Source organism: Miniopterus natalensis, chromosome 2, assembly GCF_054644295.1.
Source record: "Miniopterus natalensis isolate mMinNat1 chromosome 2, mMinNat1.hap1, whole genome shotgun sequence".
Taxonomy (NCBI): Eukaryota; Metazoa; Chordata; class Mammalia; order Chiroptera; family Miniopteridae; genus Miniopterus; species Miniopterus natalensis.
Genome location: NC_142082.1, coordinates 38,355,164 through 38,369,873, shown reverse-complemented (window position 1 = coordinate 38,369,873; position 14,710 = coordinate 38,355,164). Strand labels below are relative to the sequence as shown.

Below are 14,710 nucleotides of genomic sequence, written 5' to 3'. Positions count from 1 at the left end.
ACCAGAAAACTATTTCTAAACAGCATGAGTGAATAATGTAATTTAACATAAATTTCTATGTAACTGGTGATTTTTCCTTTTAACATATATTAAAGAGGGTGAGCAACAAGAGTCTCCCAATACCAATGAGACATGGTTAGAAATTACAACTGTGATTCTCTGTTGGGTTAAATGTTGTTGTGGGTTGAATGTTTGTGTCCCCCTAAAATCGTATGTTGAGCCTTAGCCCCCTGAAGTGGTGACATCTAGAGAAGGAGCCTTTGGGAGGTAACTGGGTTTGAGGTCACGAGGGTGGGGCCCCCATGAGGGGATTAGTGTCCTTATAAGAAGAAGAGAGACCAGAGCTCACTCTCCCTGCACGTGAGGATACAGCCAGAAGGCAGTCTCCTGCAAGCCTTAGGAAGAGAACTCTCACTGACTAGGCTGGGACCCTGATCTTGGACATGCAGCATCCAGAAGTGTGAGAAAATAAATCTCTATTGTTTAAGCTACCTGGCTCTGTGGTATTTTGTTATGGCAGCCCGAGCTGACTAAAATAAACATTAATCTAAAAATTTTAGGGTTAAGAAATACTCACTTTGGAACAGATGTTCTATCAGTGAAAACAGGTCTTTGTCTAATCAATTGTTTGTTTTTGGGAGGAAATTGTATTGCTTTGGAAATTTCTCCAGCTGAAATGATATCCACTTGAGAAGCATTGTACCTGTCTGGAATAGTAGTGTCATTCATGAGCCTTTATTGCATGAAAAGCAGAAAAAAAGACTATAATACTGTCTATGCTGGCACTGAAATGAACAAGCCCATTTCTAGGGTCTAGAGGCCACACTACAGGCTTTCTTTTATTTATTTATTTATTTTATTAAATATATCTTTATTGATTTCAGAGAGCGGAAAGGAGAGGGAGAGATAGAAACATCAATGATGAGAGAGTCATTGATCGGCTGCCTAGCCTGCAACCCGGGCATGTGCCCGGACCGGGAATCGAACCCCAATCGCCTGGATCCTAGGTCGATGCTCAACCGCTGAGCCACGCCCAGCTGGGCCAGGCTTTCTTTTAAATGTAAAATCAAGATAAAAAATCCGACACCTAATAATTGAAACAGTAATAAAGTTGCAAATTAAGTGCCAAAGTCTGTGAACCATTTAAAATTATGAAAAGATTGTTCTGTTTTGCAGAAATGAAATGGCAGTTCATAACAGCCTTACCTGAAGACAATAATACTCTCTCCTCAATTTTACAGTTGACCTGATGTTCAAGGAATTCTCGAATTTGCTGAATGTTAGGTATCTGTCTTTCTTGATTATGTCTTTTCGATTCCATGGTTCTTAGCACTCTATTCAATTGATCACTTGGAATACCACGTGTATCCTGAAGGAATAAAATGTTAAGTTAGTCAATTTTCCTGTGACGTTTTTCATTTCATGGACATTTGCAGCATTAACTGCCAACCTTTAGTCCTTACTGCTGCATGTAAGGTGGAGGATGCCCCAATATAACATACTGTGCAGGCCCCAAAAGGAGTTTACAGTGCAGTGGGCACATAAGGCGTGTGATACTTGCAGATTACCGGTTAGCAGTACTTGGCTGTGAATGCACAGGTGTGTGTGGTTGCACATGGCTGATTAACCAACAATCAAGGTGGGTGATAGGGACCAAGTGAGTCCACAAGGCCAGAGGAGCTCCATGGAGAGAGGCTAGAAGGCTTGAGGGGGAGACTGGGCTGTGCCCTGAAGGATGATGGGTAGAGTCACGCAAGCAGAAACAAGGGCGTATTCCAGGTGGGTAGGGACTGGGCTGGAGGCACCTTGCAGGAAAGGCAGGTGTTGGGGAAGAAATAGTCAAGGCATGTCCAGTGCCTAGTACTACAAAGGAATGGGGAGCGGATCAGAAAAGGAGACTGAATGCCAAATTGAAAAGTTTAAAGGTTATTCCACAAGTAAAAGAAAGTAATCAGAGGTTTTCAGTTATGAAAACAGCATAATTAAAGAGGTAAATTGAGAAAATTTATCTGGATTTGATGGGTATGTAGACAGAAAAAAAAAAATTAGTTAAAGGGCTGTATATTCAATAGCAGTGTAACACACCCATATCCCATCTCCCCCTCCTCCCCCCTTCCCTGAGTCTTGCCTGTTACAGGATGAAGTGACCCCACCATCCTCCCAGTTGCCCTGATAGAAATCTCCGTCATCAGATCAAGTGCCACATCCAAGAAGTTTTCTCTGATCTCAGTTATTCTATCCCCTCTTCTTTTCCTTCATTGCATGTCCTACAGTCCATCATCATGGATCTACCCTGTCTGTGTGAGCAGTTGTTCAATGCCTGTCTTCCTATACCCTGTAGCTGAATGGAAACATCCAATACTATACTGATGTCAATTTTCCTAATTAGTATACAAAATTTAAATTATACAAAATTTAGGGGACTTCCAATCAGAATCCCAATAGGGATAATTCTGGAACTGCAGAAGCTGTTTCTAAACTTCACTGGAAAACAAAATACGGAAGAACTGCCAAGAAATTTTGAAATAAGAAGACTAATGAAGAAGGCATGGCCTATAACAAATATTAAAATTCAGGACAAAGCTACTGCAATTAAATCAGTGTGTTGTTGGCAAAGAAATACAAAAATGCAGGGTAAAAAGGATGAAAGTAAAAAAAAAAGTTCCAAATGTATACAGGAATTTCATATATTACAAAAGTGCCATTTCAAATAAATGGGGGAAGAGAAGAATATTCAACAAATGATTTTGGGATAATCAAACTGGAAATAAGATTATATCTCCAACTCAGTGTTTCTAAACTTAATAGTTAAAGGCCAGATAGAAAAACAACAAATATTAAATGTTTTTATAATCTTGGGATGAAAGGAAATGTCCCAAATGAAACCCAAAAGCCATACACAAATAACCAACATGAAAACTACAAAACAATTCACATAGGAATTATTAACATTCATGAATATGTTTGATTTCCACTGCCCTAAGGGCGGTCAAAATCCACCAAAAAAAAGTCTACGGATATTTAAAAGATTGACAACACTAAGAGCTGGTGCAAGATGTGAGGCAACTGAAACTCTCATGCACTGATAGGAATAGTGTACACTGGTACAAATGTTATCAGAAAATTGTGTGGATGGAATTTCTCTGTTGCTAGTTGAAGTGGGGGATTTCTCTCTCCACTGGGCGCTGGAGGTCCGTTTCTTACGATATCATGAGAAAAATAATTTTCTAAGACTCACACGGGAGAATGAGTGATTTTTATTTGCATGAAGTTATATCCCTCGGTTTCTAAAGTCCCATTTCCCTTAAACGGGTCCTGGAAAATGTGCAGCTGGGGATCCAGCAGAACTAGAAGCAAAGCAAGTGTCCAGAGTTTCCGTTCCATGGTGGAGTTGGGTCCTATGTAGCATCCAGCTAGTCTCAGTCCATTAGTCCATTGTGTGTGGGGCCCACATGGCTGCGGCCATGCGGGCGAATGCGGGAGCGTGAGAGCACACCCACTGCAACAGGAGTCCCGAGAGGGCAAGAGGGCCAAGAGCAGGAACTCCCTTTCTTCAGGAGCTTATGTATCTCAGATTTCTCACCCTTGCTGTGGCCATGCCCATTCTGGCCAATGACCTGCTTCCAGGTGTGACTCACAGGTAAGCACCTAGACTTTACTGAGTGTGTGTCTATTCTTCCTTTGTCCAGTCCCTTCCCCAGGGTCTGTAGGGAACAGACCTGGAGAGTGTTAAACTGCAGCTTTTTGGCACAAATGGCTTGCCTATATTATTTGACCTTCCCTTTGCTCCTTTCCTGTTAATTAATTAATAACTGGGTTAGTTACAATGGTATCATTAACACTTGAAAAATTATTTGGCTATATCCATTAAAGTGAAACATGCATACTCTTAAGAGTCTGCAATTTCATTCCCAGATAGATATCCAAGAGAAAGGAATGCCAATGTCCACCAAAAGACATGTATAAGAATGAAATGGTCAAAAAGAGCCCCAAACCAGAAATCTAACTACCCAGATTCAAACCCTGGCTCCTTCATTACTAGCTGTGTGACCTGAAGCCCTCTGTAAAATGGAGATAATATTGTCACTTACCTCAGAGATTTGTTTCTATGTTTAAATGACTTAATATTCATGAAGCTCTTAGAAAGGTGCATTAACCTCCAGTCTCCTAATGTGGACAGAACTGACATGCTTTCTTCTCTTCTCTGATTCTTTATTTAGAAAACAAAACCAGCAAATATTCCAAAAATAAAGAAACTTACTGCATTAATCCCCAAGGTGTCCAATTTCCGCACCAAACTCTGCTCCAAGATTGTTCTTATTTTCTTAGTGAGAGAGGGGTTATTCTTCAAAGCTTTCCTGAAATGGTTCTTGTTATTTAATTTCTGTTCATTTTCCCTTCCTGAAATAAGGTTTCAAAAAATATGTTAAAAAAACAAATACATTAATTCTCTAAGTAGAAAACAATAAAACAACTTTTAAACAGCAAGTAAGCATTTGTAATCTTTTAAGTTTTTGGATATTTTAGTCATTCAGTGTAATATATAATGCTTAAGTTCTGTAGCTTTTAAAACTTCCTTAGGTCAGCTTCAAAACTTCAAATGTCTTTAAAGACTCTTTCTTGATCACTTAACTGAATTATACCTAGGTAAATAATGCAAGAAATGTGTCTCTAAAGAAGCACAATGAAAAAAAACCTTATTTAGAAGTTTAACATTTTATTCTAAAATTAGCCTGGGCATGGCTCGGTGGTTGAGCATCCACCTAGGATCCAGGCGATCGGGGTTCAATTCCCACTCAGGGCACATGCCTGGGTTGTGGGCTCGATCCCCAATGTGGGGTGTGCAGGAGGTAGCTGATCAATGACTCTCTCAGCATTGATGTTTCTCTCTCTCTCCTTTTCCTTTCCTCTCTCTGAAATCAATAAAGATATATTTTTTAAAATAATAAATAAATAAATAATAAAAACAAATAAAATTATTTTACTACTTCCTGAACAATTCATTTTTCCTAAATTCAGTTAGAGTTTATGTATCATTTCATGTAGAAAAAGCTCAATTTATTTTAAATAATTAAGTTTTATATAGTAAATTTAATAGAAGTTCATATAAAATTTCAAACTGAGAAACTATCCCTCTTAAAATATTTACCAAAATGAAAAAGAGGTTAACAGAAGTCTTAAGAAAAGCATGCTTTGTTACAGCGGTGGGGAATGTTTGGTCCAAGGGCCGTACATATGGCCCATGAAATCATTTGGACTCGAAATTCAATAAATCTAGGAGTTTTCATAGCTAATTTTAAATTGATAATTTTGTATGGCCTGCAAATGATGTCATAAATATCCAAATGGCCCTTGGCAGAAAAAAGGTTCCCCACACCTGAACAACCTATAATTTAAAACAAAGGAAAAATAATAGGCCAGGTTCTTCTTACTCTTCCTTCCCTATTCCCCTTTTATTCCTCCACTAAAAAAAATGTCTAGTTCAAGAGGGTTCCGAGAAGGGGCATAATCACATGACCTTGAAGAACTGAGTCCTTAGGTCAAAGTATACGGAAAGTTTGATGAAAGAGCCCAACACTGGGCAGTTCTGACCCTTGCTCAAAAGGGTCAGAGGCAGATCTGGGGAATACAACAACAGTACTATCATTTTGGAATCTAACCTTCTCATCTCCAAACAGGGGGATCTCACCTAATACAAGTAGCACCAAATGCCATTGACTGGGTGTGGGGCTGCAGGCCAGCCCCCACAGACAGTCCATTTCCCCCCACTTCACCCACTACAGTAGATGGGATTTTTAGGTACAGCACTTGGATTTGTAGATCTTAAACAAAATGCCTTTGGTTAAGATGTTTTCTAAACATTAGTTCAATTCCAGTGGTAAAGAATACTGTCTTTCATTAATAAATGGTTTTGCTGACAGTAATATTAGTCAAATTACTATGTGTACATTAAATGGGGGGTGGGAATCCTGCATGATGACGCTTTCCTATGCTTTGTTACTGTGGCTTTCTAAATCAAAATGATAAAATTTTACATAATTACATATGATTAAAAGTTGAAATAATCTTAAATTTTATATTCTGGGCACATATGCTGCTGTTTTCCCAACCAATGTTTTCCAGTATTCTGAAACAACCCTAAAAAAGTACTTCTGTCCTAGAAACTGACAATGCATCATAACCTAGATGACTTAGCTACAGCCAATGGCTGTGTCACTGACTTTGACTGCTAGTTGGTCACCGAGTCTACAACTATCTAGGGCTAAAAATAAAAAGAGGTACCAAGAGACAGTCTGGAAGTCATGGTGCTACCATTGAAATACTAGCATCTCCTGTCCTGATACGCAGAGATAATTTGGGGGGCAAGTATCTGGGATATAAAAGCTACTGCACAGAAGCATAGCCTGAGGAAAAGCTCTGGGCCCTGGCTGGCCCGGCACCCAAGGAGACACAAAAGGGTCAAGCGATGCCAGGAACAGCTTGGTCACAGTTGAGAAGAGCTGTAAGGTCTTTGATAGCAGTAGCTGAGTTCACATGCTGACTGATCTGGGTTCACCCTCAACCATGATGACAAGTTCCTTTTGGTGACTTAGTTTCCCCAGTGACTACAGATTACACATTTTCTTCTGTCTTCAGATTCACTTTATATGTTGGCCCTTGCTTTGGAAAGCCATTTATGAATTAGAAAACAAGACTCTTAGAAGGCTGGAGCTGGCCAGCGGAAGCAAGAGAAAGAATATAGAGTGGACAGGAAAAAGAGTGATAACCAAGTTTTCATGTAAAGAAGGAATTAATCACTTGAAAACCAACAAAAGCTGAAGATTTCAGTTAAAGCATGTATTGTTCACCAAGATCAACAAAACAAAACTTCCTAAGTATCAGCACTTCCTCTAATGACACATGTAAAAACTTATGAAAGCAGATGGCCAGTGCACAATAGCTCACACGTGTGATCAGTTCTGTCAGTACAACATAGCATTTATGGTAAGCAAATAAATGGTAGCACAAAGCAAACAGTGAAAAAAAATAAAAATAAAAGGAGAGTTTCTGAGTTGGAAGGGACTTTATTATCTAGTAATGAACCTCCTCATTTTTCATGAGGACCAAAACCAAAGAAGTGAAGAGACTTTCCTTAAGACCTCCCAGCTACTCCTGCAGAGCCTGGACCAGCTTGCCTCTCTCCATCACTTTGTTCTTTGTATTAAACTATAGAAAGAAGAAAACTTGGACTTAATTCCAGCCCTGTCACTAATTAACCTCAATGACTTGGAGCAAGCTCCTATTCCACATTTCAAGTTTCTGAATAATAAAATGGCCTCTGACACCATCTCCTGGCCCTCACACTCTAACACCATATAAACAGCAAGACCAAGAACACAACTGTCAATAAGTAAGGATGCAGAAACGATCTTCTGGATGAGTTACTTCTTGGTAATAGCCAGTGTTTTGCAAGCCACTGCCTAAGGCACTACCTGCACAGGCACTGTCTACAAAATGTTAGCACAAGCTGAGGAATTTATTGATGGCAATTAATCTGTTGCCAGCATGCTGGCTCCGCAGAGGCACTGGAAGGATGTGCTCGCTGTTTCTGTAATGGTGCATTGGGACCCTGGGGTGTCTCTTGATGGTCCTCAGTACTACTTCCCACTAGAACTGTGTATGAACCCAAGGATGGTGGCAAAGATTTTCTTTCCCATTCTGATTCCTCTAATGTGGCAACAATCAATGACAGTGTTTGCCGTCAATGATCCCAAACTCATGTCTCATGTTTTCTGGGTAGAACTCTAAAAGAAACATGGGCAGAATGGTGCAGTGGGTGGAACCTGGAACCGAAGTGGTGATGGTGGACAAGTCAGGATTCCTCTTGGAACCTAGCTGACTCATTTTTTAAATGAGAATGAACTATACGACCTGAGGCTCCCATTTCAAAATGTTGGACCTTTTTTACGAACTTCCTGACACATTTCATGAATTCTTCAGAGAATAAGATATTTTGTGTTCCAGAAATCAATGAATGATACGTAAGAAAGAGAAAGCATGCTACTTGAAAGTAAAGTGAAAATACACATCACATAGATATTATGGATATGCCTGATTTAGTTACTTCTGGATTTGTAGCCTTGTTAAAAATTTTTGGAAAAAGTCTAGAGAACACAGAAGAAGTTATAACAAATATTAAGACTTTACATATTGGAATATATAATTTTACTTCTCTTCCTAACAAAAATGACAAAACCGGAGCTCATATACATATGAAAAATTTGCTTTCTCCTAAAGAAGTGATGTATGGTAAAGCATTATTATTACTAAGGAGAAAATTATGATAAACTGATTCAAGTACTATTGTTTTAGAAACTACAAGTCTAGCATTAGATAATACTCTTAATACTGTAAAATGATTTTCATAAGCTTCAAAGATTAATTTCTAGAAAATAAATTTTAGAACTGCTAATAAAATGAGTAAACAGTAATATTTTAATTATCTCCTCAAACCTGTAATAGCTCCTAAATTCCACCAGAAACATTATTCTGTACGTAAATATTCCACATTCAGAGCTTGAATGTTATGCTTTCCTTTCTATTAAAAATAAGTGTTGAAGTGGGCACTTCACCCATTCATTTCAGAGATTCAGGGTATGAGAAATAATTACTGTGACAAGAATATTTTTGTATTACCTGATGCACATGTGTCGACTTGTCACATATCTGCATTGACATAAAAGGCTTAATTTTTTTCCAAGTTCCCTGACAAGGGGAACTTATTCATGTGCTAAGAATACAATAAAGCAAAGGGGAAATATAACAGTGTATTAGGGGAGTAAGATGACACAATACTATATATGGATTGAAAATATAATCCAAACCTAAACATCTTCCCTAATTTTGACACAGTGCACTAAAATCCACTGGATAGTGTCTTCAAGGCTTGGGTTTTAGCATCTAAATATAATATATGCAGATATAAACCCTGATCAAGCCCTTTGTTACCTTTTTCTTCCTCTGAAAGTTCTTCTATTGGTTCCAGTATGTGCGATGAGAATGCCTGTTCTATTAATGAGGAAAGATAAGAATAGTACAAACAGGACAACAGCAAAGTAAAATCAGTTTACTTTCAAACAATTTTGAAAGCTATAGTTCTATAGTATTTTAATCACATCTAAAAGAGCAAGAATTTACTGGGGGGAAAATATTGAGGTAGTCAGTTAAAGCTGCTCACTTTTCATGGTATCTTCTCTTTCTATGTATTTTCCATTAACCCCACTCTCAGGATATTATATTTTTAAACAATTAAGTTAACATTTTGCATTCATCAGCCTCATGCCTGATATGATTCTTTTAATGCACAAGGACACTACTGGACCAGGTTGCTAAATAGAAAATTATTGAAAATATTTCACTTCCCAAAGATAAACACATAAAACATTTCCAGAACCGTGGGACTCCCACTTCTCACGAGCCTTTAAGTGGTAGGACCAGGATGGTAAAGGGCAAGGACAGGCTGCCCAAGGGTCAGCAGCAGAGCTAAGACCCATTCTTGAATAGCTCCATGTCCCTAAACCAGGTTTTAAGACCTAGTTCTGCTCCGAGAGGCACCAGGACAAGGCTGCAAATGACTGTTGAAGATGGGCGTTTCCCAATCCCATCTTAGAACAGTGGTGGGGAAGACAAGGCCTCTGGGTGACTTCCCAGGGAAAGGTTACTGTGCAGACACAAGGAAACCCTCAGGCAGCATGGATAAAGCCAAACCCCATTCTATCAACAAAGGCTAAGTTCCTTCATGGGGAAGGTCAGGTTTTGGCTGAAGGTCTAACCATGGCAGTCAGGCATTAGACACGGAATGAAATGTAACCAAGGAGTCTTGTTTATTCTAGGGGGGTGCATGGTTCATTCATGTTCACCTTGCAAACTGACACAAGGCACCTCCCAAGGGAGCTCTCTGCCTGCACCCCCAGGGCAGAGGTCATTTCATTCTACCATCAGACGCCAGAGTTTGTGGCAGGTAAGAACAATTATTTGGCCAACAATTATTGCGTGCTAACCAGGTTGCTAGCCATGGGTTTAAGTGTTTTGCACGTATTAGCTTAGATTTAATACCTCCTACATTAAAGGTCTGGCTTTTAATTTATTAAAGGTTATTCCTGGCACTCTATTTTAGGCATATACAAATACATGTACACACACACGCACCCCTATATAAAGGCATATACAATTAAGTACATATATGTTATTTAGGCATATATAAATAGGCTCTTAAAGCTTGGCTAGCAACCTTAGTCAACATATCTAACATTGGCTATATGGAAGAAATACATTTTAAACTACTTTTTAAAATGAAATGTGTTGGGGTGATATTGGTTAATAGGGTCATATAGGTTTCAAGTGTGCTTTCAAGTGAACTTTTGGAACACAGACTACTAGTTAAGTAGGAATTCACTTTAATTTTAAACAGGAACACGGCCCTGATAAGGAGCATTTAAGTCCATCCATGCACTACAACTACTGAACACCAAACATGTGCTTTCAAAGTTGTTACTCAGCATAGAGATTTAAAGATGCCCGAATTGACTATTTTACTAGTTTGAACTGCTGAAAACAGAAATTTTAGGAGGACAATCAATTTCAGGTTTTTTCTGTCACATGGTGTATATTTTATTATACACTTCATTGAAAACAATAAAAATAAGGTTATGAGGAAAGTTCTATAAAATCTCAAAAAAATAATCATGTGCATATTTATTATCATTATATTATATGGCTAATTCTGTGACTTACTTCTCTCGAGTCCAGATAAACTGCCAAAATTCTGACTTTTCCTGCTGTGGTAGGTAGGGTGCGGTCCTGGAGGAGGGTAGATTCCTGAACCCGGGGTCCTACTACTGAGGCTGAGGAAGTGAGGTGAGCTAGGCCCTGGCTCCCAAAACAAGCAGGCTGATGTCCCAAGAGGGGAGGGGAGGGCCTGCCATTCTTATGCTGTGTAAGCCACAGGTCCAGACTTTGAATTTGCTGGATGCTTCCAGAAAAATCCTTCTATCAGTTTCCTACCATTGCCTTTGGAAGAAAAACTCTCAGATCTGTACTCCGTCCTCTCTCCCACTTGCTGCCTTTGTTGGGCGGCGCACCTCCCCTTCACGCCAACACTGAGCCAGTGCCTGGTCAGTGAGTGCTGCCTGCTCCAAAGGCCCTGCTCCACGCGGCCCTTTCTACAGCTCACTGAAGGAGCCGTTACCAGTCCCCTGTTTAGCAGGCAAGGAAACCCAAGCCTATTGTTTCATGAGTCGACTGTGGATCCACACTGCCTGCTTGCAAAGTCCAGGCTGTTGGCCATGAAGCCATGACAGCTCCCTACTGGTGCTTGCTGAGTTTGTCTTTTGGATTCTCTAAACAGCACTGCCACCCAGTGTCTGAGCTCATCATGTTCTGCCCCTACCCTCACCCTTGCCCCATAACCACTTGTGCGGCCTTTCCACCAATTCCACTGAACAGCTCTATGTCTACTCCCCCTGGTTTCACCACCATACCTGTTCATAGGTGAGGAATCTCACATAGTCTATTACTAACATTCCCACTGGTCTCCCCAGCTCTGATTCTTTGAACATACTCTGGCCAGGCTAAGCTTCCTGAAGCCCAGCTCTCCAATCGAGCATTGTCCAGCTTCAGAACACTTAGTGGCTACACAATGTCACAGGAACAGCCCTAAACAAATACAGTCAACTCAGTGGTTGCCATGAACAGTCTCAACCACCCTTATTTCTTTCAAATCTATTCTGCACACTCTATGCTCAGCCAAGTAACTCATCTGCACCATTAATTCACATCTAGTGCTTTACTGCTAGCTTTTGCTGCTTTTTGCTTTGTCTCAGCTGAAGGGAGCAGCCCTTGCATCTCCCCACAACGCCTTTCCTGGGGCAACCCACATCCAATAACTGATCACCTCAAACTAGGAAAATTTGGAAGTGCCATCCCAGCTCTAAAGCTCCTGGTAAGATCTGCTGAGGGCTCCACTGCAGCTACACCTCTCAGTCCTGCATCTCTTGCAGGTGTTGTCCAAGAGCACTGCCTACTAAACCTCCCACCTGCAAACCTCCCCTTGAGTCTATTTCTCAAGGAACCCAACCTAAGACAATGAGTAATCATGGCATTACTTATGGCAAAGAACCTCCCCAAGCTTTGATTTGGAATAAAAGGAAAGATAGAGATAATCATGCTAATTAGCATTACGCAATACATGACTAACCCCCCTGCACCCCCAACACAAGTGGGGTGGGGCAGGTCAGTGAGCCCCAGCGAAGCCTACGCCTTGGTCCTGCCCACTGAGATGTGCATGGATCAGCTTTGATCCCAATCCAAGGTTTGCAGGCCCCGTGCCAAGTCTGGCTGGCATTTAAAAGCAGCATTTCAATCCCAGCAGATGCCAGCCAGAGGGCATGGTTGATTCCCGCGGCCCTGGCCCAATCAGGGCAGGGTCCAGATGGAACACACTGCTTTAGAACCAACAGATCTGTCAGGACCCTTGAACTAACCCCAGACAGCTCAGCATAATGACTTTGTGTGTCCTTTAGCAGGCACCAAAAATATAAAACAAAGAAAATGTGGAACTTTTATAATGTTATACAGAAAGCTAACTTTAGCAAAGTAGAAAAGAGAAAAGGAAACCAAACACTATTGAAGTACAAAAGAAAAGTGGCCAGCTATTGCTTTATAAAAATTAACCCTAAGAAACTTTAGACCTGATTATAAAATATGAATAGACAGTAATGCCAGAGAAAATTGTCTTGTATTTCATCATTCAAGAAACTTTATAGAAGTCCAATGTACATTTGATCTGTTACTGGTCCAAAGGTAAACCCCCCTGCATATTCTAAACACATAAATAATAACATCCAAAGTGTGGAGAATTCACATCACATATTGTGAACATACGCTCAAGGGAACTGATGCACCTGAAATGATCTTAGGAAGAAAACAAGGGACAATAAATACTTCATGTGCCATTTAGGGAGTAAAAAGGCCATCATATACGAACCACAGTATTTATGAAGACAAAAAGTTCGCCTCAACTGGTCATGGATTTAAGTCTGATTAAAGGGCTACAAACAAATGTGGAATGAAGTAATCATTAGGTAAAACAGGAAAAAGATGGTCCCTCTCCCATCTTAATTCATCTATAATCTACAGCAGACCATAGGAAAATAATGCATTTAAAAACACTACAAAAATCATAAGCACCTAATTGTATGAAAGTAAAATATGGCTACAAATATTCACCCTATCTATGGGGTGAAAATAATAACAGTTATCACCCCAGTGGTCTAGTCCAACAACTGAATCCTGGCAGCAATTTCGTCCAGTGGTTCCTATTTTTTCTTTGGTTTCCATCACATGTCTTTTTTAGATTTTTCCCAACCAATCGCTGAAACTGTTTACTTTAAAAAGTTGACTTGCTGCCACATTGAAAGTTATAAAAACAGTCACATATGCCCTGTGGCATGTGCTGGTTGCTGGTCTAGAAAGTCACCCTCTCACCCAATACCTATGACTTTCCACCAAAAATCATAAATAATGAAAGTACTACTCAAAATTTAAATCTCTACTGGTGAATCCAGCAACATATACATTTTACACATTATGACTTTCGTGGGTATGTTCAGTTTACCATATTAAATAGGAAGACTGATGTTTTATTAACTGTTTTGCATTCACTAAAATGTTTTCTGTTTTGCATAATTACCCCCACAGAAAAGCACTTTCAGTTAATAAGTTATATAACTCAGGGTAGAAACTGCACATAAAACACTGAGACTTTACTGAAACTTACCATGTGCCATTGTTAGACTTGACTTAGTATCCAAAGTCTGTGGGGCTGGGGCATTCACTGAAACAGCATAAAAAATCTCTATAATTAAAGCATCAGCATCTGAACACGGAAGTAACAGATACTACTCAAATTAGTCAAAATATATACAGACTATAAGTGACAAATGTTTCAAATTAATCTAAACCAATTTTTAATAATAGATTTAAAATAACTTTTAAAATACACAGTTCAATGGGTTTTAGTATACTCAGTTGTGTGAAGGGGAGCAGAGTTCCCTCACAAATATGCCTCTTTGGGATTTGATTATGTCAGGCTGTTTAATTTTAACCAGTAGAAGTTACTGGGTTTGGAAAACTAAAGTCCGTGGGACATATCAGCCCACCACCTGTTATTATAAATAAAGTTTTATTAGAACACACTATTATTCCAATATTATGCCAAGTATAATGAAAGTATGAACAATAATAACTGAGTGCCTTTTAATCTTTCATCCTTCTTTGAAATGTATTTTCATTTCATAAGATATATGTCCAGCTTCTACTCTCCCCTCAGCCCTACTCTTCCAATTTAAACTACCATCTCCTGTTCAGCACCTCTCAATCTCTTCAGATTACAAAAGCAACATCAAGAATTCTCAGTAAGCCCAGCTGGAGTGGCTTGGAGTTTGAGCATCAACCTAGGATCCAGGCGATCGTGGACCAATTCCTGGTCAGGGCACATGCAGGGTTGTGGGCTCGATCCCCACTTGGGGGCGTACAGGAGACAGCCGATCAATGACTCTCTCATCATTGATGTTTCTATCTCTCCCTCTGCCTTCCTCTCTCTGAAATCAATAAAGACATATTAAAAAAAAAGAATCCTCAAGAAGCATCTCAGACGAGTGGTTAAAGCCAG

The 14,710-nt window shown here is 39.7% G+C and overlaps 1 protein-coding gene across 1 annotated transcript in view; it reads right to left on the bottom strand.

The window, feature by feature from the left end:
* DZIP1 (DAZ interacting zinc finger protein 1) overlaps positions 1 to 14,710 on the bottom strand; it is a 52,063-nt gene that overhangs the window by 9,648 nt on the left and 27,705 nt on the right. The window contains 5 exon segments of the mRNA XM_087814272.1: positions 578 to 707; positions 1,207 to 1,369; positions 4,262 to 4,401; positions 8,989 to 9,048; positions 13,817 to 13,873. Coding sequence (XP_087670398.1) covers positions 578 to 707; positions 1,207 to 1,369; positions 4,262 to 4,401; positions 8,989 to 9,048; positions 13,817 to 13,873 — 550 coding nt within the window.